This window comes from Talpa occidentalis, unplaced genomic scaffold (genome assembly GCF_014898055.3).
Source record: "Talpa occidentalis isolate TD23 unplaced genomic scaffold, MPIMG_talOcc4v2.1 talOcc4.15, whole genome shotgun sequence".
Lineage (NCBI taxonomy): Eukaryota > Metazoa > Chordata > Mammalia > Eulipotyphla > Talpidae > Talpa > Talpa occidentalis.
This window is the reverse complement of record NW_023601543.1, coordinates 83,314,394-83,338,498: the sequence shown is the minus strand read 5'-3', so window position 1 is coordinate 83,338,498 and position 24,105 is coordinate 83,314,394. Positions and strand designations below refer to the sequence as shown.

The 24,105-nt window shown below is 46.6% G+C and overlaps 2 protein-coding genes across 6 annotated transcripts in view; one reads left to right on the top strand and one right to left on the bottom strand.

The window, feature by feature from the left end:
- Positions 1-1,293: 1,293 nt before the first annotated feature.
- Positions 1,294-11,399, bottom strand: TRAPPC2 (trafficking protein particle complex subunit 2). 3 transcript variants are annotated; one of them, XM_054695847.1, is made up of 6 exons: positions 11,323-11,363; positions 9,234-9,421; positions 6,881-6,992; positions 4,095-4,238; positions 3,580-3,666; positions 1,294-2,403 (listed from the first exon to the last, which is right to left on the bottom strand). In XM_054695847.1, the coding sequence occupies exons 3-6, from the start codon at positions 6,971-6,973 to the stop codon at positions 2,305-2,307; spliced, it is 423 nt and encodes a 140-aa protein (XP_054551822.1). In that variant the 5' UTR covers positions 6,974-6,992; positions 9,234-9,421; positions 11,323-11,363; the 3' UTR covers positions 1,294-2,304. The 3 variants fall into 3 exon arrangements, with proteins under 3 accessions (XP_054551822.1, XP_054551823.1, XP_054551824.1); XM_054695848.1 differs by lacking the exon at positions 11,323-11,363 and adding an exon at positions 11,047-11,161; XM_054695849.1 differs by lacking the exon at positions 9,234-9,421 and having other exon boundaries at positions 11,323-11,399.
- The window catches only part of OFD1 (OFD1 centriole and centriolar satellite protein), a 41,080-nt gene continuing 25,489 nt past the window's right edge, over positions 8,515-24,105 (top strand). The window contains exons 1-3 of one of the 3 annotated variants that reach the window (XM_037512694.2): positions 8,515-8,645; positions 12,046-12,141; positions 21,985-22,185. In XM_037512694.2, the coding sequence (XP_037368591.1) occupies positions 12,049-12,141; positions 21,985-22,185 (294 nt within the window). In that variant the 5' untranslated portion in view covers positions 8,515-8,645; positions 12,046-12,048. Of the gene's footprint in view, positions 8,646-11,517; positions 11,555-11,677; positions 11,879-12,045; positions 12,142-21,984; positions 22,186-24,105 lie in introns of those variants that run through there. The other 2 variants (XM_037512695.2, XM_037512693.2) reach the window with 2 other exon arrangements.

The following is a 24,105-nucleotide window of genomic DNA, read 5'->3' as shown; positions in this document are numbered from 1 at the left end:
AAAGTGCAGGCCCACCGGTGGGCTGGTTACTGAATGCTTTTGTTACCTTCTTCACCCTTGGGAAAAGTTCCTCATTGAGGTTAAAACATCCCAGGTGTTCCTTGCCTTAAAGGAAACCCCTGCATTTTACTTTTCTCTACAAACTGTAGCTCTCACTCTGTTAGACACCATCAGGCCAGGTCTGGTGACACAGTGCCTGGTGGGGCGGTGCACCGCAGGTAGAAAGAGCCCAGTGAGCCGGCAGGAGGTTCTGAGACCACCACTCTGTACCGACAACCAGGAAGTGCCAGCACGGCTGGACACTGGACATGGGCACCCCGGGCCGAGCGGAAACTGGGTCTCTGTGCACAGAAACGCACAGAGATGGCATCACCTTCAGTGGCATCACCACCCACCAGGATCTAAGCTTTCCAGGCCTGCTTTCCTATATATTGTCCCTGGTTTTCCCCTCACGCCAGTCTTGGTTCTGGCCCAGCCCACGCCCAGGACCATCCTCCCAGGCGCACATACCCCCTTGGAGGCCCCACCCGCTCCTGCACTCATCACCAGCCTCGCCCTCAAGCGCCTTCAAAGACAAAGTCACGGGCGCCATTTGGTCCTCGGCGACAGTACTGCTCAGGCCTCCCATTCCTTGTCCCCGCCAGCCCTCACAAGCCTGGGGAACAGGGTGCTGTCGTGTGGCTGACCCAGGTCCTGAACAGCAGGCCTGCCACCCTCTGCCTTCTGCCCTAACGCCACGCTGCTGCTCCTGGCTGGCCAGAACCCCGAACCCCAGCTGTGTGCAGTCAAGCTCGCTGAGGCCCGCGGAGGCCAGGGCAGCAGCAGGTGGCCTTGGAGTGCTCTACTGTTGGCGTGACTGAAGTCACTCCGAGGGTTTCGGGTATCTTTTTTTTTTTTTTTTTTTTAAAGATTTTATTTTTGTGTAGAACTGGGGTATAGGCCAGAGGTCTGGGAGGTGAGAGGACCTCCCGGAGACAGAGTGGGGACCAGAGCAGGCAGACTGACTGAAATCCACTGCTGAGGGGAGCAGCAGGGAGACAGGAGAGGTCTGCTACACCCTGTGGGTAGCTCTCTGGCCGGGGACTGAATTCAGGCCATAGTGGTGATAGCGCTGAGACTGAACCCCCAGGCCACCAGGGAGGTCCCCCCAGGTGAATCTTTTTCTGTCCCCACAGCTCTGGCACCAAGTCTGAGGCAAACGGGGCTCTGTAAAACGGGTTCAAATGTGGATTAGTCTGCAAACTTTCAATAGGGGGACGTCGAATGAAAATGAGTGATGGCAGCATGGGTAGCACTTGAAAAATTTGATATTAAGCTACCACAACCTTGGATAAATATCTTTATTTAACAAATCAAATAAATAGAAGCAGTGAAAAAAATTAGGATAGTGATTTCACATAAGGATACAAGAATGAACTTAGAGGAATTACTTGCTGAAATCATTCCGAAGGAAATGAAATTCTTTAAGTTCTTTTAGCGCAAAAAATACCTGATGATGTCTCTTGTTTTTCAATGGATAATGACTATTTTACTGTGAGATCCCACACTTGTTATGGAACAAGAGACAACTTCTGCCCCCTCTGGTATGCAGCCTAGGAGGCTAACAGTGTAACTGTTAATGTACTATAAGCTTTTAAAAATTACAATTCTAAAATTGCTTTACAGCACTTCACCAGTACAGAAATCCACAGGTTTATTAATGTCTACTTACTGTCTAAGGGAAATGAACTGTATATGAGAACATAATCTGTCACTTTGGTCCCTGCCTCCTATCTTACAAACATGGTGGCAGCTTCTAGAATGATGGCAGGCCCGCGGTCCCTGGTCTCTGACAGGCAGGCATGTGGTATCGGGCACTGCAAAAGGTGCCGTTCGGCCTCGTGGGCACTGCTGTGCCTCCCGCCTGTGCTTCTGTGACGGCATCTCTAGATGGCCAAGGAAGTCCATGCGCATGAAGCTTTTACTTTTAAATCTGGCTACTAAATCTTGCCAGCGACATTGGTTCTGGACAGTTACATCAGTCAAGCTATTTAAATATAGAAAGTCAAAAGCTTATTTTCAAGTTTCAAAATATATTTCAACATTGTTGATAAAGAACTATAAATAACACTATTCAGAAGTGAATACTGATCTGTTGATAATCGTAAGAAACCGAACTACTGTTTTTAAATACAAAAGGAATTACATTAGGTTTAGATTAAATTGAGATCACAATAACTGTTTTCTAGGCTGTTTAATCAAGTTACAATGTCACATGCCTGAGTATACCCCCTGTAGTGGCATAATTTCTGAATTTTTCTGCATTCAGCTTAAAAGATGTTTCTTCCCAAGAAACTGAACTTTTCTGTCAAATGCGCTTGATCGAATAGGAGAATTGGGTTCATAAAATGGATTCATTGCAAACTAGGAGAGAAGAAGAAATTAGTGAGCTCAGAGTAAAAAGGCTGACAAATCATAGGTCTCTAAGAGGAACCTAAGGTTTTAAAATAAAAGAAACCAATAACATTCAAAACAAAGTCTAAGACTACATTTTGAAGTTTCAGTAAAAATGTTCCATTGTTAAATACTAAGGTCCCTTTAAGGAAATGTTTGTCTTGGTATTTTACTTTCGAGAAGTACTGGTGGCAAAACCAGTACTTTCTGATATGAAAGATTCCCTTTCAGGATCCACCCTGGATGCAATACTGATCTATACATTATAAACATGGATTAATCTGCACAGCCCTTTGGCTACATACAACAAACAAAAACCGTTCAGAGTAAAGAAAAAGTTATACCCCACTGCTCATCAATGTTGCGCTTGTGATTTTTTAAACAATCAGATTTCTAAAATTCTTCTTTAATACAAGATTAAATGACCCATCTCAAGCACTGTAATACATCAGAAAATTATTATATTCAATGGAATCACTAATGAGGAAAGGAATACCAGCTTTTATTCCGTGAACACTTGGTGCTGACCATCTTCACAAGAAGGCTAAAAATTCTTACTTGCTATTTCTGACAAGGCCTGTCGATTGTTAACTGATCTGATATGAAAGGAATCTAGACCAAAACCAGGACATTTAAAGTAAGGCACGCTGTCGTTCGCACTGCAGTCTAACCACTGACATCCTGTCACTATTTTTCCAACTAAGGGTCAGGAGATGTAGCTGGCACCCTGGTTCTTGAGTGACTATTTGATAATAGAAGAATCACTTCCTGCCAGTGTATGATCCGTAGTCACTGCATTTTAACTTGTCAAGTAGATGGGAAACATTTTAGGTTAGAAGTATGAGGCAATTTTCCTTCCGCAGACTGCTTCCTTTTCTCTCATTAGAGCCCCCTAATAAAATCGAGTGTATGCACCCAAGAGGGGAGAATGAAACCCCTTTAACAATAACTACCATGAGTTTTTCCCTAAGTGCCACTGAGCTGGTGGTGGGGACTTGCCTGCTGAGGGGCTGCCAGCAGAGTTCTCAGAGGGGGAGAGGAAGTCGGAGATGAAAACTGGGGAGTAAGAGAGCTGCTTCTATAGGCAAGTTTCCTTTTGGTGTGAGAATCCCTTTTATAAGTAAATTCTGAAAGAAAATGCCATACCTTTATGTACAAGTCATAGACATCAGTGAAGAAGTTCTTTATTCCATCTTCTTGCCGTATGTCATGAAGCATAATAAATCTCATATGTGAAAGAATTAAGGTATCATCTTTCTTAGAAATGAAAACCAAAAAGTGATCACGTGATACAACACTTTAAATGGGTCACACGCAGTGTATTTTGTGATGGGAAGGTTGACTACATAAACTGGGTTTAAAGGTAGGTTAGTTTTATCTTAAAGAGAAGATAATCCTGTTAGGTTAGAGAATAAGTATAAAATAAAATCACCCTTGATAGGATTCAGACAAACCTTAGTCTTACAGAAGAGGCTTGGGTTTAAAAAGATCGGTTAAAATGTTTTTTTTTCCCCTTAAAACTACCAAAGTAGCCCCGTACTTGACAAGCTTACCTGACCCTGAAGTCTGACCCAGGGCCTGGCAGCTCTGGCCCATGCTGCCCCACCTGCCATGCCACCCTTTAGTGGGGGGGGGGGTTCCCGTAAAAAGGCAAGGATATGACCCGCAGTAACAAACGCTGAGACAAACCACTCGTTGAACTTGTCCACAGTTTTCAGGTACATGTTGTTCGACAGCCACATGTTCTCGTCGACGAGGTCGAGGGCCGCGTGAGCGATGAACTGGTTCAGGTGGCGGTGGTCGTCCTAGAGGACAGCGAGGGCAGCACCAGTCAGTGTCTCCGTGCAGCCTGCGAGGCCAGCACTTCCCTCCACATCCACACCTCGCTCCTTGTGGGGAGCAGGAACTTCTGCTTCTACGCGATGACGGTCACGAGGCCTAGAAAACTGCATTTTCCTTCTATCTTTTAACTTGGTATCTAACACTTAACAAATAGGAACAAGTCGAACAAAATGTGTTCGAGAAACTGAAGATTATTTTCTTAATATTGCAAGAAGGAAGTTAGCAAATTCTCTCACCACTTAAGTGCGGCGATGAAAGCATACTGTGTAAAAATAGAAAAACAGCGAATCCTGCTTCCGGGGCTCTCACGTCTCGCTAGAGGAGACAAGACACCTTCATGCTGATGGTAAGGGGCAGCGGGGGAGGTGGGCGTGGGGGGCTCCGTGTGCTGAGGTGGGCTTCCTCAAGGCTTGGTACAGGCCTCTGGCACCTGCCCCCGCTGTCAGCCGTCACCGTGTCAACAGGGGAGCTGGTCCAGGAGAGGGGGGAGGAAGGGGGTGCAGGGGGGGCTTTTGTGGGCCGACATGGCGGAACTAGAGAAGGTGGGAATGTAGTCTCACGTGTGTGCAATTCTTTCTTTCAAAAATGCCTTTTCCAAAAATACTGCTGGGGGTGAATCGTGTGTCCCTGAAGTGCCTCTGTGACGTTCTAAGCCCAGCACTAGGAATATGGCCTTACCTGGAAAGAAGGCCGTTGCAGATGTGATCAGCTAGGACGAGATGGTAAGAGTAGAATGGGCCCCCACTCCAGTGTGACCGGTGTCTTCTCAAAGGGGGCTACGTGGAGACATGCGTGCCGGAAGCCTGCCATGAGCCAGGGCACTAGGGAGGCCCGTACAGACCTTCCCCGCACACCTTGATCTCCAACTTCTGGCCTCCAGAACTGAGAATAAATTTCTGCGCTTCCGAGCCACCACTGTGACAGCAGCCTCCATTACTCGGCCGCAGCAACCGGAGCAAAGCACCCACCTCCCTGTCTCCCTGCCTCCCTTCGAAGGAAGCTGTCGCGGGCCTGGGCTGGAGGCAGGGGCAGCTGCCCAGGAAACCTTAGCACACAGGGCATGTTTACTCCACGCTCGTCGCCATGACACAGCTGGTTTACTCCTCAGAGAGATGATGTGCCTGTGTCAGGCGCCCCGCAGTGCGTTCCCTCACTCGCGCGCTCGAGCACTCTCGGGAGCACAGGAGGAACGCGCAGAAGTGCTTGGAGAGGGTGAGCGGTACCAGAAGGAACAGAGATCAAGTTGTGGGACGAAGTCTTTTTTGAGGCACTGCCCTGCCTCCCCCAGGGCCCCGGAGTGCAGGGACTATGCAGGCCACCCATACAACACAGCACCGGGGGCTACAGAGAGGCCTGGAAACCGAGTGTTAAAACCCAGATGATGCCTTAAAACAAAGCCTTTGTTTTCATGAATTTCTTTCACTATGCAGAAGCTTTTTAGTTTGATGTAGTCCCATTTATTTTTGCTTTTATTTCCCTTGTCTTTGGACACATAAAGACATTGGGCAAAAAAAGACATCCCCGCGGCCAGAGCTGTGGAGTGTTTTGTCTATATGCATTTAATGGATTCTGGCCTTATAGCCAAGTCTTTCATCCATCTAGAAATGACTGCAGAATGGAGGCTGCTAGAGGGAGGGGTGGGAACAAAGTGGAGACGCCCATGGTATTTGATAAAGGAGTGTGGGTGCTCTTGGGTGGAGGGTGTGCTGATGCACCTCTGAAGAGGCGTGGGCCTGTTCCTCTGAGTCACGTACAGTGATGTCAACCAACATTAGCTCACAAAGCAAAACAAATCTCTGTCCTAGTCTACTTGCAAGATCTAAACAGTCAAAAAGCACCACACACTGGACACCATACATTACATGAATTTCAAAAATCAATTCCTGTCTTAAAGGACATCCCAGCTTATTTTTGGAGGTTGGGAGGAACTCAGCCTAACTGGCAGCAATTTATGATGGAGGGGACCCAGCTATTTTTATTTCCACTGCTCTGTGCACGCCGAATTGCAACATATTTTTGCACTGAGCTTGTTTTTCCAGATGGGTCTTGACAACAAGAAAGCTGGGTGGAGTCATGGGAAGGAGAGCAGGAGGCACCACCCAGCCAGTAAGTGCAGCAGAAGGTCACGGGAAACTGTGGCTATACTCAGGGGGGCGAAAGCAACGTGGAAGCAGGGTCTCTGTGACGTCCCCGAGCCTAAATGCACCTGCTACCTATGTCCCAGGGAAATGCGACTCCTTCGGACAGAATGGGCAGTCACGGCATTTCACGGCAGCAATGACTGTTCTAGGGTTGCTCTCCGTGGACAGTGTCCATGTGTGAGGAGCAGCATTTCAGTGGGTGACTTGTGAACCGAGTATCAGGGAAAAGGACCCAGTGAACCCGTTAGCGTGCGTGAGGTGTGTGCTGAGCCACAGGACGGAGGACAACTCGGGCCTCCCCAGCTGGCTTCTATCAACCTGGGGACTGCGGAGCAAGCCTCGTCTCATTATGGTAGGTTCCAGTTCCTTTATTTATCCGGGCCTTCCAGATCGCAAACCTATCACACCACTAGCATCACAACAGCACAACAAGTCTTACGGAATCTCTGAGGTCCTATACGTACTTTGGACTCTGCTTTTCCTGCTGGCAGAAACTCCATTTCGAAAACTGGGTTATCATGGTGGCCAACGATTACAAAGTAGTAGCTTCCAGACATTGTCTTCAGTATGGAGGGCCTAAAGAAATGAAAAGAAAGGTATTTTTAGTACTCGATACTGAAAACCCGGAGTGGTTAACAGGAAGTCTAGAGTTCAGTGTTTCCCTTAACCCTGATCCCGGGAAGGCGGTGACTGGGGCCGGCAGGCTTCCCGGGGTCCCAGTGTCCACCCGGACCATGTCCTGTGGAATCCAGTGTGCTCCCTGTCATGGGGGGACTGGAGGAGAAAAGCAGAGCTGGCAGTCATTCTCGGGCGACAGTGAGGGGAGGAGGGACGGGCACTCGCGAGGACGTCACTCCTCCGTGCTGGGCTACGTCTCCTAGCCGGAGTCGGCCGAGCGAAGGGCTTCCTTTCTCCAGCCTGAACATTAGAGGAACCGCAGCAGGAAAAATATATACAAGGAGGAGGGATTCTTCTCCTTCCCCTTCCCCTCACATTTAAGAAGCAGCCGAAGACAAGATAACCCCCCGACACACTCACCCCTCTGAGGAAATCTGCCCTGGGAGAGGAGCAGGGCGCTCCGAGCGTGAGGACGCGGGAAAGGGAGCCGGAGGAGAGGGCCCCCCACATACTCCCCAGCTGGGCAGAATGTGGGTGTCAGTAAGGTGACTGGCAACAGCTGAGGGAGACGCTGTAACTCTTCCGTCCTGACAAGGAGAATGGAAAGGCGGGGCGCCAGGAAAGGAAACCTGGGGAGCCCGCAGACATGTCGTGTCAGGAGGGACAGTCTGCACCAGCTCACTGCTCCGGGGTCCCCACGCCTGGTAGTGGGCAAAGGTGAGACACGTTCTGGAATTCTGGGCTGGCGAGGAGGCGAACTTTCTGTGGGGACGGATGTGTTCTCCGCCTGTGCTGACCCAGCAGCCCGCGGCTAGTGAACATCTGAAACGTGGCTCGTGTGTCGGGGGAAGTGACCTTTCATGTTCATTTCACTCTCATTAAAATGTAAACAGCCACGTGTGGTTTGTGGCCGCTGTCCCGGGCCGAGCGACTCTAGGCCAATGATGCTCAACGTGTCTTTGACGTCCTGCCACCTCCTCCACATCCCCTGCACCCGCCGAGCAAGCAGTAGCACAACTGCAACGTCAGCTGTGCCGGGCGAGGGCGTGTCTGCTGCACTCCCCCTTCACCTGACCCGCGGGCCCTTCAAGTGTCTGCAGGGAAGGCGAGGCCTGGACACAGAACTTCGCAATGGATTAAACCAGGAAGTGAGGAAGATTCGACAATGTTCCCGAACGTCTGACTTGGGGGAGCAAGCGGAGTATCGAGACGACGATGCTGTTTACCGAGAATGATGGGGGGTGAAAGCGCGGTGACCCTCCCCCGTGGAGACATCCCGCCCTGGCCCGGGAGCACGGCAGCGCTCGTGCACATGTGATGAGGGCGGCCCGGCCGCCGGCCCAGCTGGGGCGAGCGCGAGCAGCACGCAGGCGCGCCCCCTGCCATCAGCGGGGCCTTTAAAAGGGCACGCGTGCAGCCCGCGAGGAGGGGCACGCGGCGCCGCGAGGGCGGGCGCGGAGGAGCGGCGTCGCTGGCTTTTCGGCCGGAGGAAGGCGCCTCTGGAAGCTGGGAAGGACAAGGAACATTCTTCCCAGGAGCCTCCCGAAGAGGTCCTGCTCCCGGCGAGGCTTCCCCCCGGGGCGGACGCGCACGCTGCGGAACCGGGAGCCGGTGAGTTTGTGCGGTCACGAGGGCTGGGGAGTTGTTACGGGAGCGGCAGGACGCGCACGGCCGCGGCAAAGGAAAAGCCTGCAGGTGTGAGGGAGAGAGACACCCAAGGAAGAGTCAGCAAAAAGACAGAAGGCGCTTTGGGTGAGGAGACCGGGGCCAAGCGGAGCCCGCTCACCCTGGGACCTGGTTTCGGAGCACTGCGGGGAGGCGCGGGGGGGTGGGGGTGGGGGTGGGGGTGGGCAACGGTGGGGCCAGACGAAGCTTCTAGGGACGACACGGGGACGCCCTAAGAACAGAGGCTGTGGCGCCCGGGCCCTGACAGCCCAGCACATCCGCGCTCGGGCGGGCGGAGTGGGGAAGGTGGCGGCCGCTGCTGGAAACCGCGAGGGGAAGCGGAAGGAGGCATGGCGGGAGGCGCGGCGCGCTGCTGAGGCCCGGGGGCTCGGGTCTGACCCAGGAGGTCCGTGGTCGGGAGATGAACCGCGCCTTTGTGAGAAGCTGCTGCTGGTGCTGAGGGACTGACAGAGAAAGTCCCCAGGGCGAGAGGCTGCACTTGCTGGCGGCACGGTGGGGAGCCAGGATGCTCACCTGTGGTGGGAACAGCAGCTGTTCCTAGTTTAAGAGCAGTCCGCCTGCCGGGACCCAAAGTTCTCATTCACTGCCAGCTCAGTAAAAAGGCAACAGGCTAGAGTGGCGGCGAGCGGATGCAGCCCTGGGCTGCGTGAACAGAAGACGCTGTCCTCGTCCCTGATGACATGTCTCTGGGGCGCTCAGTTCTGGGAAGAACATTTCAAAAGGATCAATAATGCTGAATTGCGCATTTGGGGGGAGGGTGGCACCTAGGCTAGGGAATGCTGTGGAGACAAGACAAGAGCTACGGAAGGAACTGAAGATGTTAAAGAGACTTGCGGGGCATGGGCTGCAGCACAATGCCATCTGTAAACAGGCTCTCCTGTCTCAGGGAAAAGGTCTCCGACTAGGCGCCGCCAATGGGTTTCCTCTCCCGCGCCAATTCTCACCACCTGGTGGTGCCCCACACGCACTTGTTGGGAGAGTGGGTGAGACGGCTGTGATCAGCCAGGTCTGCTGTGGGTTCGGGAGACAGAGATGGCAGTGCCCAGTCCTGGCTAACCCTGAGCCAGACAGACTTATTCCAAACTGCTCCAAGAGGCAAGCTTCGGGCAAGCTTCGCCCTTTGAGGCAACATGGGAAGGTATTTGGGTTAATGTAACTGAGAACTTGCGAGCAATTTAAAGAACTATCAGGCTCCCTGGCAAGAGGACTAACCCTCCTCACCATGTGCCATTAGTGTGCAAAGGGGAGGCTGGAAGACCACCAGGGTCAGAGTGGGAGGGTGAACTCCGTGAAATTACAGCTCCTACATTTTAAGAAGTTTGAGTTGCAGACAAATGCAAGACAAAAGGCGTGGACTCCAGTTCCCAACCCATACATTTCCCAGGCCCCACCTCTACAGCCTCTGCAGAGGCACTTCCAGAAAGCTGCCCCCTGCTGCTGGTGGCAGTGGTTTCTGTTCTACAGACCTGGGGCTACAAGACTGACCAGGTATGGCACAGGGCACCTCTGCAAGGAGCAGAAGGCACGCCACCCACACAGCAGCTCTCTAAGGTGGCACAGTTGGCAATTCCTCCACATCCAAGTGAGATGGAGAATTTCTTTTGCACGATATTTTCTCATTCTGGTCAACACTGGGACCAGACTGTGGCGGTGGGGGGGTGGGGCTCTTCAGACACAGATGGTTTTTATTTAACAGGAGACAAGTGGTTTCTACTCAACATTATTTACAACATCCCATTGGAACATTTTTCACTGTTTCATTCTCAAAAGCGTTACTACTTCTCATCTACAAGCTCTAACACCAGAATTCAAAATCTATTCCCATACTGCTCCACTGCCTTTCTTCAACATTACTATTCCAGCTCTGCTAGAACTGGCTGGTCTCATTTTTTTCCTCCCTGATTTCTGTGTGCAAACCTAGCCGGCCTTTCAAAGTCCAACCAAGGCGCTCCTCCTCAAAGTCTGTCCCAAACCCCACCTACAAGCTCTGCCCCCCCCCATCAAGTCCTGTCATTCTTGTTGCTTCTTCCTAAGTCTCATGGCCAGCGGTCGAAATCCACTGCACTCCTCAGTGCTGTGCAGAAGCAGTCACTGACCCAATTTGGTTCTTGTAGGACTTAGCTGCTCACATCCACAGCCCCAGTCACAGCAACATTCCTCACTGCCCCCAAGGGAGGCCAGACTTCCTGATTCCTTTGCAGACTTGCCCCTGCCTCCATGGCTCTCCTGTTTTGCCCGCCACCTGGGCGGTACCCATCAAGGCCCTGATGAAGCCCCACTTTCCCACCACCTCCTTCTAGACTCTTTGCCCAGGCATAGTTTTTACCCAATTATCCGGCGGGAATGTTTTCTTTAATGCTTCTCGAGACGAGTTCCCCCTCCTAATTTCAGTCTCTGGGGGATGCGGTTAAGAAGCCCGGGTTAGTGGCGAGCAAAAGAATCGCAAAGCCCCCGAGCCGGCGCAGGTTTACAGGCTGGAAGGCTTCGATGTGCGCGGCGGGTCGGTGCGGCCCCTAACCCAGGTGGGTGGAGAGCGCCAGACCTGCCCGGGGCGGCCCCGCGAGGCCTGTGCGCGCCCGGCCCCCGCCGCTCCGTCCCCTACCTGCAACGGATTGCGTGCGCCGCGCCGCCTGTCAGATCCCGCGCAGACACCGGCGCTCCGCCGCGTCGGGCCCCGCTCCCAGGCCGCTCCTCGCGAGACTCCGCCGACGAGCTCTCGCGGACGTGGCGGCACTTCCGGCCAAGGGCGCGGGGGGGCGGGGGCCGGCAGCTCTGCGCGTGCGCCTCGCTGCTCCCTCGCTGGGCTGGGCTTGGCGAGCCTCCGAGAGGGCGGGGTGGGTTCGCGGCTGTGAGAATTGCCCGCGGGGGAGAGGGGCGGCGTCTCTCCGCCCCCAGCCGCCCGTGAGAGTCGGGCGTGGGCCGCGACCCGCCCACCCGGCGGAGCGCGGAGGGAGGCGGGAGGAAGTGCGCGTCGCCGCCCGCGTTCTGAGTTCGGAGCGTCGGCGTTCGGTTCCCTTGTTCCTCTCCATGCCCAGGGACCGAGGCCGCGCGCCGTGGGCCGGGACTCCCTTCCCTACGGGCCCGCTGCCCGGGCTGGGTCCACCTAGGGCCTCCTCACGCGGGGCCGCTCGGGAGCCTGCGGACCCGGGATGGCTCAGGTAGCGACTCGGGCCCCCTCCGAGCCCGGCGGAAGTGAAGCTTCTTGTTTGTTTCCGTTAAAGCGCCTTCCCCTCCCCGACTCAGGCTTGCTCGGAGGCCCCTGGGCTGTTTCAGAAATGCACATTCCCCCTGCCAGCCGGTAATCGGTAACCATTTTCTCTTCCAGTCCATGTCCCCTAAATTTGACGTGTTGAGTCAAGATGAACTGCGCAAAAAGCTGTACCAGACGTTTAAGGATCGAGGCATACTGGACACGCTCAAGGTATTAGTTCTAGGCATACGTGTTCTGTGCCTTGCAAGTGGAGCCTGTAACGGGTAGTCCTCATCCAGGTGTATCCAGGTCTTGGGTTTATAAACACAGGAACGTTCACTGTGAAAATGTGTCTATCACACTATTTTCCTATATAATTCTCTTGGAATAGTTACTTCTTGGAAGTGGTTTAAGAGTTTGAGTTGTCTTAAAAGAGCACATTCAAATAATGGATTTATGGAACTGACACTAAGATCAGAGTGGGTAACTTTATAAAATGAACACATTTTAGTAAGGGTGGGTTTGTTTTCGAAATCTGGGTTACATCCTCCTGAATTAATAAGTTTTATGATACACCTGAATGAAGGATATTGCACCATATAAAAAATACTGAGTACTGCTCTGGAAGAGCAGGCCGATGAGAAATTTCTTTCTTAAAATATATTGTAAGGTATAAATAATTGAACAGCAAATATTTATTAGTACTATTTTTTTTTCTAACGACCAGAGTTATTTTACTTTTTTTTTTAAAGATTTATTTTATTTATACAAGAGCCAGGATACAGGCCAGATGTGCGAGAGGGTGAGAGGATTCACCAGAGACAAAGTGGGGAACACAACAGGTGAATCTACTGAAATACACTGCTGAGGGGAGCAGCAGGCAATACAAGAGAGGTCTGCTGTGCCATGTGGGTAGCTCCCTGGCTGGCCAGGAATTGAACTCGTGCTGCGCTGGTGCTGCAGAGGCTGCAGACAGCTCCACATTGTTGTCCTTAACCCCTTGTGCTACCAGGGAGGCCGAGTCCTTTTTTTAATATAATGTGCCTCTGGTTTGTTTTTGTTTCTCCTTTTCTCTGTTCCTGTGGTTCATGACCATCTTATCTAAGATCTAAACTGTCACTCTGTAGTCAAGGACTTAAGGTTCCTTTTTTCTAGTTTGTAACCCTGAAGGAATAGGTTTCCTTAGTCCCATTGCTAAAAACTCCTGGGCCCAAATACCTGCAGCCACTGCAGCACAGAGTTCAAGCCCCGGCCAGGGAGCTACCCACATAGCACAGCAGACCTCTCCAGTCCCGCCCACTGCTCCCCTCAGCAGTATATCTCAGTCAGCCTGTTCCCCACTCTGTCTCTGGTGAATCCTCTCACCTGCCCCCCCTCTGCTCTGGCCTGTACCACAGTTCTTGTATGCATAAATAAATAAATCTTAAAAAAATAAAAACCAACTCCCACAGGAGAGGAACCAAACCAAAGCAAATTGGTGAATGGTTTCTGTGTCACTTAAGCATGGCAGTAAAATTCATTTAAATTTTGGTGAAGACCTATGTGGATTTGTCTGGGAATTGAACCACAACTTAAAACACTGGCCCAATGAAAAACTGCTTAAAACAACTAATTTACATACAGACTTGGGAATGTTAACAGGGAAGATTCCAAGTCAGATTCTGCTTTTAAGCTAGTAGTCTCTTTTTGCCTTTGTATGATATAAAGTTAAATATAACGTATACAATGTATATGTATAATTGCAAAAAACCAGTGTCTTCAAAGCACAGCAATATTTTTTTTTTTTTTTTTTTTTTTAATAAATTTTATTGTTATATTCCCCATACAATTGCAGCCCCCCATTCTGACCCCAATCCCTCCCCTCCCACCCCCGCCCCCTAAAAGTGTCTCTGGTTCATAGTTTTTTGTTGATTTTGATTTTCACTTTCTTATAGTTATTCATTTTCCTGGTCCCTTATTTAAGTTTTCTAGATTCCTGCTATGAGTGAGACCATCCGGTATTTTTCTTTTTCTTTTTGGCTTATTTCGCTGAGCATGATCCCTTCCAGCGCCATCCATGTTGCTGCAAATTGCATGTGTTTATCTTTTTTGAATGCTGAGTAATATTCCATGGTATATATGTACCACATCTTCTTGATCCAGTCATCTATTTTTGGGCATTTGGGTTGTTTCCAAAGCTTAGCTATTGTAAACAGTGCTGCTATAAACATAGGGGTGCAGGTGTTCTTTGGAATTGATGTTTCTGTGTCCTTTGGGTAAATACCTAGGAGTGGAATTGCTGGATCATATGGAAGCTCTATGTTTAGTAGGTCCAGAAATCTCCATACAGCTTTCCACAGTGGTTGGACCAGTTTGCACTCCCACCAACAGTGCAGAAGAGTTCCTTTTTCTCCACACCCTCGCCAACATTTGTTGTTGCTAGTTTTTTTAATATGTGCCATTCTCACTGGTGTAAGATGGTATCTCATGGTAGTTTTGATTTGCATTTCCCTGATGACAAGTGATGTTGAACATTTTTTCATATGCCTGTTGGCCATTTGCATTTCCTCTTCAGAGAAGTTTCTTTTAAGCTCTTCTGCCCATTTTTTGACTGGATTATTTTCTTTGTTGTTGTTGAGTCTCATCAGCTCTTTGCAGATTTTTGTGATCAGTCCTTTATCATTAGTGTTGGGTGCAAAAATGTTCTCCCAGTTGGTGGGGTTTCTCTTTGTTTTTGTTATTGTCTCTTTTGCTGTGCAAAAGCTCTTTAATTTGATGTAGTCCCAGCTGTTTATCTTTGCCTTCACTATCACTGCTTTGGGTGATGTGTCTGTAAAGATGTCTTTGATGTGCAAATCACGTAGTGTTTCGCCTATATTTCCTTCTATATATTTTATGGTTTCAGGTCTTATGTCTAGATCTTTAATCCATTTTGAGTTGATTTTTGTGTATGGTGTGAGGTGGTGGTCAAGCTTCATTCTTTTTGCATGTAGCGACCCAGTTTTCCCAGCACCATTTATTGAACAAACTTTCTTTGCTCCAATGCATATTCTTTGCTCCTTTGTCAAAGATTAGTTGACCATAAATCTGTGGGTTTATTTCTGGATTTTCTATTCGATTCCATTGGTCTGTATGTCTGTTCTTGTTCCAATACCATGCAGTTTTGATGATTATGGCTTTGTAGTATAGTTTGAAGTCTGGGAGTCTGATGCCTCCATTCCCTTCTTTTTTTTTCAGGAGAGCTTTGGCTATTCGGGGTTTTTGGTGATTCCATATGAATTTCATCAATAATTGTTCTATTTCTTTGAAGAATGACATTGAAATTTTGATTGGAATAGCATTGAATCTGTATATTGCTTTTGGTAGGATGGCCATTTTAATAATGTTTATTCTTCCAATCCATGAGCAGGGGACGTCTCTCCATTTCTTTGTGTCTTCTTCTATTTCTTTTAACAGTGTTTTATAGTTTTCTTTGTATAGGTCCTTTACCTCTTTTGTTAGATTTATTCCCAAATATTTGATTTTTTTTGTTTCAATAACAAAAGGGATGGTCTTTTTGATTTCTTCTTCTTCAGATTTATTGTTTGTGTATAGGAAGGCTACTGACTTTTGCGAAAGCACAACAATATTATTAATGAATGCATACTTATTAACGAAGATGCTAATTGTAAATTCCTTAGAGTAAATAATAACATTTGTTCCATTTTTTTTTAATATGGGCCATTCTCACAGGGTTGCTTGATTGAGGTGGACGATTCTCTTGATATGTTGTGTATGTGGTTTGCTAGGATTTTGTTGAGGATTTTTGCATCTGTTCATCAGATACCGGTTTATAATTTTCTTTGTTTTGTATTATCTTTGTCTGATTTTGGAATCAAGGTAATTCTGGTCTAGTAGAATGTACTGGGGAGTTTGATTTTATTTGATTTTATTTTTGAAGAGTATGAGTAGGCTAAGTATTAGATCTTAATGGGTTTGGTAGAATTCACTGGGGAAGCCTTTTTTTTTTTAATTTATGCATATAAGGACTGGGGTGTAGGCTAGAGGTGGAGGGTGAGGGGATTCACCAGAGATAGAGTGAGGAGCAGAACTGGTGGATTGACTGAAATACACTGCTGAGGGGAGCAGCAGGCCAGGCTAGCCAGGGAGGTCTGCTGTGCCATGTGGGTTAGCTCCCTGGCAGTGCTGAGACTTAACCCCTAGGCCACCAGGGAGGCCTCAGGGGCATTTGTTCTTACGGAGACTTTTTAATACTCTTGCAATTTCAGCACTTGATATTGGACTGTTTAAGCATTTTATTTAATCACTGCATATTTTGGTTTGTTCCAGGATTCCTTTTATGGTTAATTTCTAGCTTTATAGCATTGTGATCTGTGAAGATATTTGATATAATTTCTATTTTCCTATATTTTGAGACTTATTTTGTGTTTTAGTATATGATCTATTCTTGAAAATGTTCCATGTGCACTTGAGAAGTATATTCCTTGTTTTCAGGATGGAAAACTCTTGTAAATATCCAGTAAACCCATCTGATCTAATACTTCATTTTTTTTTTTAATAGAGGCATGTTTTTATTTATTTGTTTTGCTTGTTTGTTTGTTTGTTTATACATGCACTGGGTACAGTCAGAAGCGCGGGAGGGTGAGAGAATTCACCAGAGCCAGAGCGGGGAGCAGAGCAGGCAGAAGGACCGAAGTACACTGCTGAGGGGAGCAGCGGGCGGCAGGAGAGGTCTGCGCACCATGTGGGACCCTCCTCCCGTGGCCGGGGAGCAGCCGGGGATTGAACCGGCGCCGCAGAGGCCGCGGGCAGCTTCGCAACCCAGCGCTCTACCGCTGCGCCACCGGGGAGGCCCCTAATACTTCATTTTTTGTTAATTTTCAGTCTGGATGATCAATCCCTTTGTGTTAATGGTGTGTTGAAGTCTCCAACAATGATTGTATTTTTGTTGACACATTCTTTTAGGTTTGTAAATTGTTGCTTTATAGAGGTGCTTCTAAGTTTGGAGCATAACTATTAATAAGACATATCTTTTTTTTTAAAGATTTATTTTTATTTATTTGTACAAGCACTGGGTACAGTCAGAAGCGCGGGAGGGTGGGAGAATTCACCAGAGCGGGGAGCAGAGCAGGCAGAAGGACCGAAGTACACTGCTGAGGGGAGCAGCGGGCGGCAGGAGAGCTCTGCGCGCCATGTGGGACCCTCCTCCGGTGGCCGGGGAGCAGCCGGGGATCGAACTGGCGCTGCAGAGGCTGCGGGGAGCTTCGCAACCCAGCACTCAACCGCTGCGCCACCTGGGAGGCCCAGACTTATATCTTCTTGATGAGTTGTTCCCTTCACCATGATTCTGTGTCTGACTACCTTTTTTAGTTGAAAGTCTAGCCTATTGGCTATGAGAATAGAAGTTCCTGATTTACTCTGAGTTATTATCATGTATGATCTTACTGCAGCTTATTACTTTTAGTTTGGTTTTTGTCTTTTGGTTTGAAATGGGTCACACAGTATTGATGACTGGAATTTTTTCACCCACATGGTTAGTCTGTATGTTTTTTATGGATGAATTCAGAATACTCACATTTAGGGTGATTACTGATATGAGCTGTTTATTTTCAGTCATTTTGTTTTTTGGTTGTTGATTGTTTCATTTTTCTGTTTCTTTTCCCCTTTGTTCCTCTCTTTCTGGAAAGCTTTCCTTAGTGTTTCTATCATTTTCTTCACTTCTCTGTCTATGGATGTCTATTCTGAATTTTTGGTTAGTGATTGCTGTGGGGGTTTTACTTAAATTCTTATTTTAGATCCTTTATGAGCTAGTGTATGCTCACTGACACTTTACTAGTTGTGTTTCTTCCTCCTCCTCAGTATTTGGAGAATAATCATAGTATTCTTGCTCTTGATACTCGTGTTAACATTGCATTGTCACTTTGCTAAGGAGTTTGTGCTTCCATTTTTCTTTTCTTGTAGAACTCCTTTTAGTATTAATTGAGCAGGTCTGGTGGTGGCAATCTCCATTAGCTTCTGTTTGAGAACCTTTATTACACCTTCATATTTATTTATTTTTTTTAAAGATTTATTTATACAAGCACTGGGTACAGTCAGAAGTGCGGGAGGGTGAGAGAATTCACCAGAGCGAGGAGCAGAACAGGCAGAGTGACGAAGTACACTGCTGAGGGGAGCAGTGGGTGGCAGGAGAGGTCTGCGCGCCATGTGGGACCCTTGCCCCGCGGCCGGGGATCGAACTGGTGCTGCAGAGGCTGCGGGCAGCTTCGCAGCCCAGCGCTCAACCGCTGTGCCACCGGGGAGGCCCTACACCTTCGTATTTGATAGTTTGACAGTGATGTATCTGGGTGTAGGTCTTTCTGCATTAAAGAATTAGGTATTCTCTCTGCTTGTTGGGCTTCCATATTTAATTCATTCTGTAGATTTGAGTAGTTCTCATTATTTTTTTGAATAGGGTCTTTATTCCTATTTCTTTTTCTTCTTCTGGGAGCCTGATCATTCTTAGGTTTCCTTTTCCAGTTGAGTCTGATAGTTCTCATAGTTTCCTCATTTTTCCTTTTTCTTGACACTCTCTCCTAAATGTGTTATTTGTTCACTTGAGTCTTCTACAGCTGAAAATTTTCCTTCTGTTATTTTATTTAAAGCACTGTTTGCATTTCATTCAGAATCTTTTTGTGATCTTTTCATATACTCAGTCGCATTAGTGAAGATCTCTCTTTGTTTCTCGATCTCCTTATGAGATTTTACATTTGTCTTTCTGCCTTTGACTTACCTTCCAGTATCTCATTTAATATTTTTAATATTATTGTTTTGAAGTCGTCATCAGATAGTTTCTCTAATTGTGTCTCCTTTATATTTGTCCCAGGACTTTGTTTTTCCATCTTGTGTTGAGATGTTCCTTGTTTCCTGGGCATGTATATGGCCTTATTTATGGTAATTTATGCACATGTATGTGGTTGGGGTGTTGGGGATTTATCCTTGCGTGTCCTCTTCTTTATCTTGGTGTGAGGTGGAGGAAGCAGGGGTTCTAGGGCTTTAATAGTCTAGGAAGTCACCTCCTCCTCTAGTTTTTCCGCTGAGGTTGTCTTCACTTTCCGCCTCCCTGTGCCTTGCGTCTGGCGGGGGCGGGTGTGGTGGTTATCTGTGAAGCTTGGGGCTCCCAGTGGGATGGGCAGTATCTGTACCTACAGGCTCACAGTCCCCCACTGTTTTAGTAACAGAGAAAATACTTCAGAAGAATCTGAAAAATACAGAAGAGCATATAGATGTTTGTGTCCTTACATGGTGAGCACTTTTCTGTGTCCTTAAAAAGTTCCTTGAGATTCTCGTTTTCAGTGGCACCAGGCTCACCTTTGGATATATGGGTAATTTATGTAGTAGTCCTGCTGGTGATGATTTAGGTCATACCCAAGACCATATGTCCGTTCATTGCGTCTCATTTGCTTAGGCTAGATTAAATGGCATTACTGCAGCAAAGGGCGTGAATGTTTTTAAGACTCTTGATGTATATACCTTCTTCTGTACTATATATTTAGAATTTAAACTATTGGTTTATTTTCCACCAGCAATTTGAGAATGTTTGAGTCACTCCAGTATTATCATCATGACACTTTTTAGACTTAAGATTGGAAAACATTAAAATGATTTTAATGTTCATCTCTTTATTAAATGAGGTTGCTTATATTTTCTGGCCATTTGTATGTTTCTTTGTGGATGGGCAGTTCATGTTCCTTACCCACCCCCGTTTTTTTTAGGGTATCTGTTTTCTTGTTAATGTATAAGAACTCTGTTAATAGAAACTACTATGTTTTTTTTTTTTTCAATTTTTATTGGCAGTACTTTATCTTGGTTTTATCTGGCTTTAAGAATACTGATGTTACATTTTTATAAGGTCTTTTTTTTTTGGTTTTATCTGGCTTGGTTTTATCTGGCTTTAAGAATACTGATGTTACATTTTTATAAGGTCTTTTTTTTTTTTGGCTGATTGGTCTAAGTTCTTCACTAAGAGTGAATATTTGCTTTTCATTTAAAAAAATTAAAAAGGCTTCATTTCCCCCAGTTAACTATTTAACCGACTTGGAATTAAGTTAGTGTGTAATGCATTAGAAAGGACACTTTCTAATGAGTTAATCGTTCTTGCATTCCTGGGAATGGCATATTTCCTTTTGCTGTGCTTTTAGATTAGATTTGATAGTGTTTATATCATCTCTCCTTACAGTTGATTGTGACCAGTTATCATTTTTTTGAGCTGTCCGTGGGGACTCTGGTCCTCAGGATAGTTCACTCTACAGCTGCAGTGTACCTTTGGGAGAAATGCTTTTCCTGCTGTATTTAGTTTTTGTTATGCCAACTTGCTCAATGGCAGGGCAGATTTTTACTGTCTTGGTCTGAGCTAAATTGTGCACTCTCAGTTGAATGTGGCCTGGGTGAATTCTAAAAAAATTACTGATTTTTTTTAGTGGCTTAATTCACATTCTGCATGGGTATTTGAGAAGAATTTATATTTATGGTTAAGTGTACAAGATCATCTGAGCGTCTATTAAATTATGTTTCCTTATTCTGTTGTTTTTTTTTTAAGATTTATTTATTTATTTATTTATACAAGCACTGGGTACAGTCAGAAGCGCGGGAAGGTGAGAGAATTCACCAGAGCCAGAGCGGGGAGCAGAGCAGGCAGAAGGACCAAGGTACACTGCTGAGGGGAGCAGTGGGCGGCAGGAGAGGTCTGCGCGCCATGTGGGACCTTCCTCCGGTGGCTGGGGAGTAGCCGGGGATCGAACCGGCGCTGCAGAGGCTGCGGGCAGCTTCGCAACCCAGCACTCAACCGCTGCGCCACAGGGGAGGCCCCTGTTTCCTTATTTTGGGCCCGTGTGGTCTGTCATTTTCCGAGAGGGAGGTGTTGGGGATTCATTAGTGTCTTCTGGTCACTTCCCCTCCCCTGCAATAATTGTCCTTTCTACCTTTGGGCCTTTGCAAACTGGGGTTCTGAATGAATTTCCCTCTTTGCAGTGTCTGCTGGAACGTTCCAGCTGTTCTAGTAAGTGCTGTAGGACGTCTATGCCAAGATGAGAGTTCATCTGTGATGTCATTTCATTCTTTTGGTACTCATTTTTGTTTCACCCTGCTTTGATCACTCAGATTTTATCTTATAGCAAAACACCTTAATCCTGTTTTTTAATTATGCTGAATCTAAATATATTCTATCGTGTGTTAAGATCTAATTGAACCACTTATGAATTTTCCTGGTGGACAATGCTGTCTTTTCTCTTGCTTTGTTATTACTGAACTTGATTAGATGAGGCAGTGCAAGTGTAATCCATCCAGTGTAGATAACCTTCTTACCCTCCTGTCCTGGTGATTACCTACTGTTCTCTGCTCCAGCCAGAGGATAAAAGGAAGGTATTAGAAGAAAGAAAGTGGTATAATAAGAATTCCACTTGTTTCTTGCTTGTATCCCAGTAATCCAAATTGAGATGTCATAGACCAAACTCCATGAATCAGGCAACGTAGTCCTAAGCCCAGCCCAATTGTATGTCTTCACCTTAAATACAACGTAGATCAGAACAAATATTCAGTAGTCTGATTAAAACACACATGAATAATAAAGCTAGGGGTGTTACCTTGAGAAAATGACCCCCTTTGAGCCTAAATTTCTTCAAATAAAATGTACTTCAGTGCCTGGAAGTGTCCATACTGTATGGGCATCTCATTAAGCCTTTCTTGGGTTTTCTTTTGATCAGTATGCCCACTAAATTGGCTTCATCCAATTTTATATCCTCCAGCAGGCCACAGGGAAGTGAGGAGGAAGTGACAGAATTCTCTCCTGGTGTTACTATCCCAATCAGAAGCTGATGAAATGGGCTTATAGGGAAGTGAAGTGCGTCTGCCCGCCAGTTCAGGCGGGAGCTGGTGAGCACAAGCTGCTTTTCCCTGGGGTTTTTCCTCCCCCAAAGTGTGCCGTGGAAGCTTCCTAACTTGTGGCCACAGATCTAGAAGAACAATTTTGGAAATAAAAGGAAGGATTCTATTCAGGTGACAAACTTGTGAAACAATTCTGAAAAATTCTCCCCTCTTGTTTCTTTTTTTGTTTCTGAGCAGATACAACTCCGAAACCAGCTAATTCATGAGTTGATGCATCCTGTGTTGAGTGGAGATTTGCAGCCCCAGTCCATTTCTGTGGAAGGGAGCGCCCTCCTAACCGGTGCTTCTAATTCTCTGGTCGCAGATCACTTACAAAGGTGTGGCTATGAGTATTCACTTTCTGTTTTCTTTCCGGAAAGCGGCTTGGCAAAAGAAAAGGTAAGGTCTTCCCTTTTCTGTTTCTCAGTTTTGTATTAATAGCTTCTTTCTCAGATAACGGTCAGGTGCTCTCGGCTAGCTTGGTCCGTTTCTTGTTCGTCTTTGATTTCACATCATAGGTAACAAAGGCTCAGTAAGTTGGCTTGTCATTCTTACCAATTCCTTGCAATCTCATTTAGTCTTTTTTTCCCCCTAAAGATGTATTTATTTATGCATACAAGAACTGGGGTACAGGCCAGAGGTGTTGGGGGTGGTGGTGTCACCAGAGACAGAGTGGGGAATACAACAGGCAGACTGACTGAAATACACTGCTGAGGGGAGCATCAGGTGAGACAGGAGAGGTCTGCTGCACCATGTGGGTAGCTCCCTGGCCGGGGATTGAACTCGTGCTGCAGTGGCTGCGGACAGCTTCATAGGTTGCATCTTAACCCCTTGTGCCACCAGGGAGGACCTCATTTAGTCTTTTGTAAAATTGTGATGTGTAGAATCTCTAAATGTTTGGAGCTAGAATTAATCTCATACTTGGTTATCTATGAAAAATATTAACTGCCATTTATATTAAATGTCTTCTGTGACCTTGGCTCCGTGCTAGTCACACTACACATATTACAGGTGTTACGGGTATTGCGGGTATTACAGATGAGGAACCAGAGTCTGGAGAGGTAAGGAGATTTGCTCAAGGTAGCAATGCAGGGCAGTAAATTGAGCTCTCTGAAGTGTGACTATGTTACAGTGGCTTCAGGTGCTTCTCTTTGTGATTACTTAAAAGAAGCGAGAAATATCTAATTTTTAAAATCTGTAGAGTTTGCTAATATTAAAACATGTTTTACCACCTTTCTAATTGTTTTAACTTTGTAAGTTTCCCTCACTATTTGAAAGCTGCACATTCTTATGTGGTATGATTTGGTGGGTTATTTTGGGGGTCTGGGAATGCTCAAAATTTTTTCATATAAATTAATGGGAACAGCACTCCCAGACCCAAAATTAAATATACCAGATTGGACCACCCTACTTTCAGATAGCGAGGGACCACCTCTATTTCTCTCTTGCATGATGACTAGATTAGTCACACTTCATTATTTTAAAGGCAATTGCAAACTCTTCCTATTTTTTTTTAGAATAAGGCTATATATATATTTTTTTTTTACAGCAGTTTAGGTTCCATAGCAAAATTGAAAGGTAAATACGGAGATTTTCCATAAGCTCCTGCCCCCCACAGTCACAGCCTTGCTCACTATCAGCATTTTCTTATGCACAATATACAGTGGTTGAACCTATGGCAATACACTATTACCTGTGGTTCATAGCTTACTCAGGGGTCACCCTTGGTGGTGTATGTTTTTACTCTTTAAATTCAGGTATAATTGTCCAGAAGCTTCATGGTCAGAAGTTTTTAAGAAAACAAGAACACTGTTGGTATTTAAATAAAATCTCTAAATATGCTGTATTTCTTCATTAGCAATCAAATTGTATTTATCAACGCTAGAAAGTTTTTTGGTTCATCAATCTTTAAGTTTCAAATTACATTTCACAGTCTTTTTATATGACTAGCAGTTATGATTAGCGGTAACTAGTCCAGTTCACACACTTGAGAACTTCTAATACACAGTGCATGGTTCTCTGTATTTTCTTGAGAGGAAAACCAATAGAAAGCAAATTATGTCAATATTCTCAGGGTAGACACAGGAAATAATACATTCTCTAGCAGAAATATATAATAAAAATACCCTGAGTAGCATAGTGAGTCAGAATGATAAAAACAAATACTGGACATTTATGTAGCAGACAATTCAATAACCTAAAACACTTTCAAAACCAGTGAATGTCAGTAAACATCCTGAGGGCTCTGAGATGAGGAGGGAGGGAGAGAAAGGGACAAGGGAACGTAGGGATGGGGGTGGGGAGAAATCTGTAAGTGGA

What these genes read in the sequence shown, in the direction of transcription:
- TRAPPC2 (XM_054695849.1), bottom strand. Translation starts at nt 6,973, where the DNA reads ATGTCTGGAAGCTACTACTTTGTAATCGTTGGCCACCATGATAACCCA. An exon ending in CAGCGTTTGTTACTGCGGGT is followed by an intron (nt 3,667 to 4,094) that starts CATATCCTTGCC and finishes TTAATTCTTTCA; the next exon opens with CATATGAGATTTATTATGCT. An exon ending in TCTATGACTTGTACATAAAG is followed by an intron (nt 2,404 to 3,579) that starts GTATGGCATTTT and finishes CTTCTCTCCTAG; the next exon opens with TTTGCAATGAATCCATTTTA.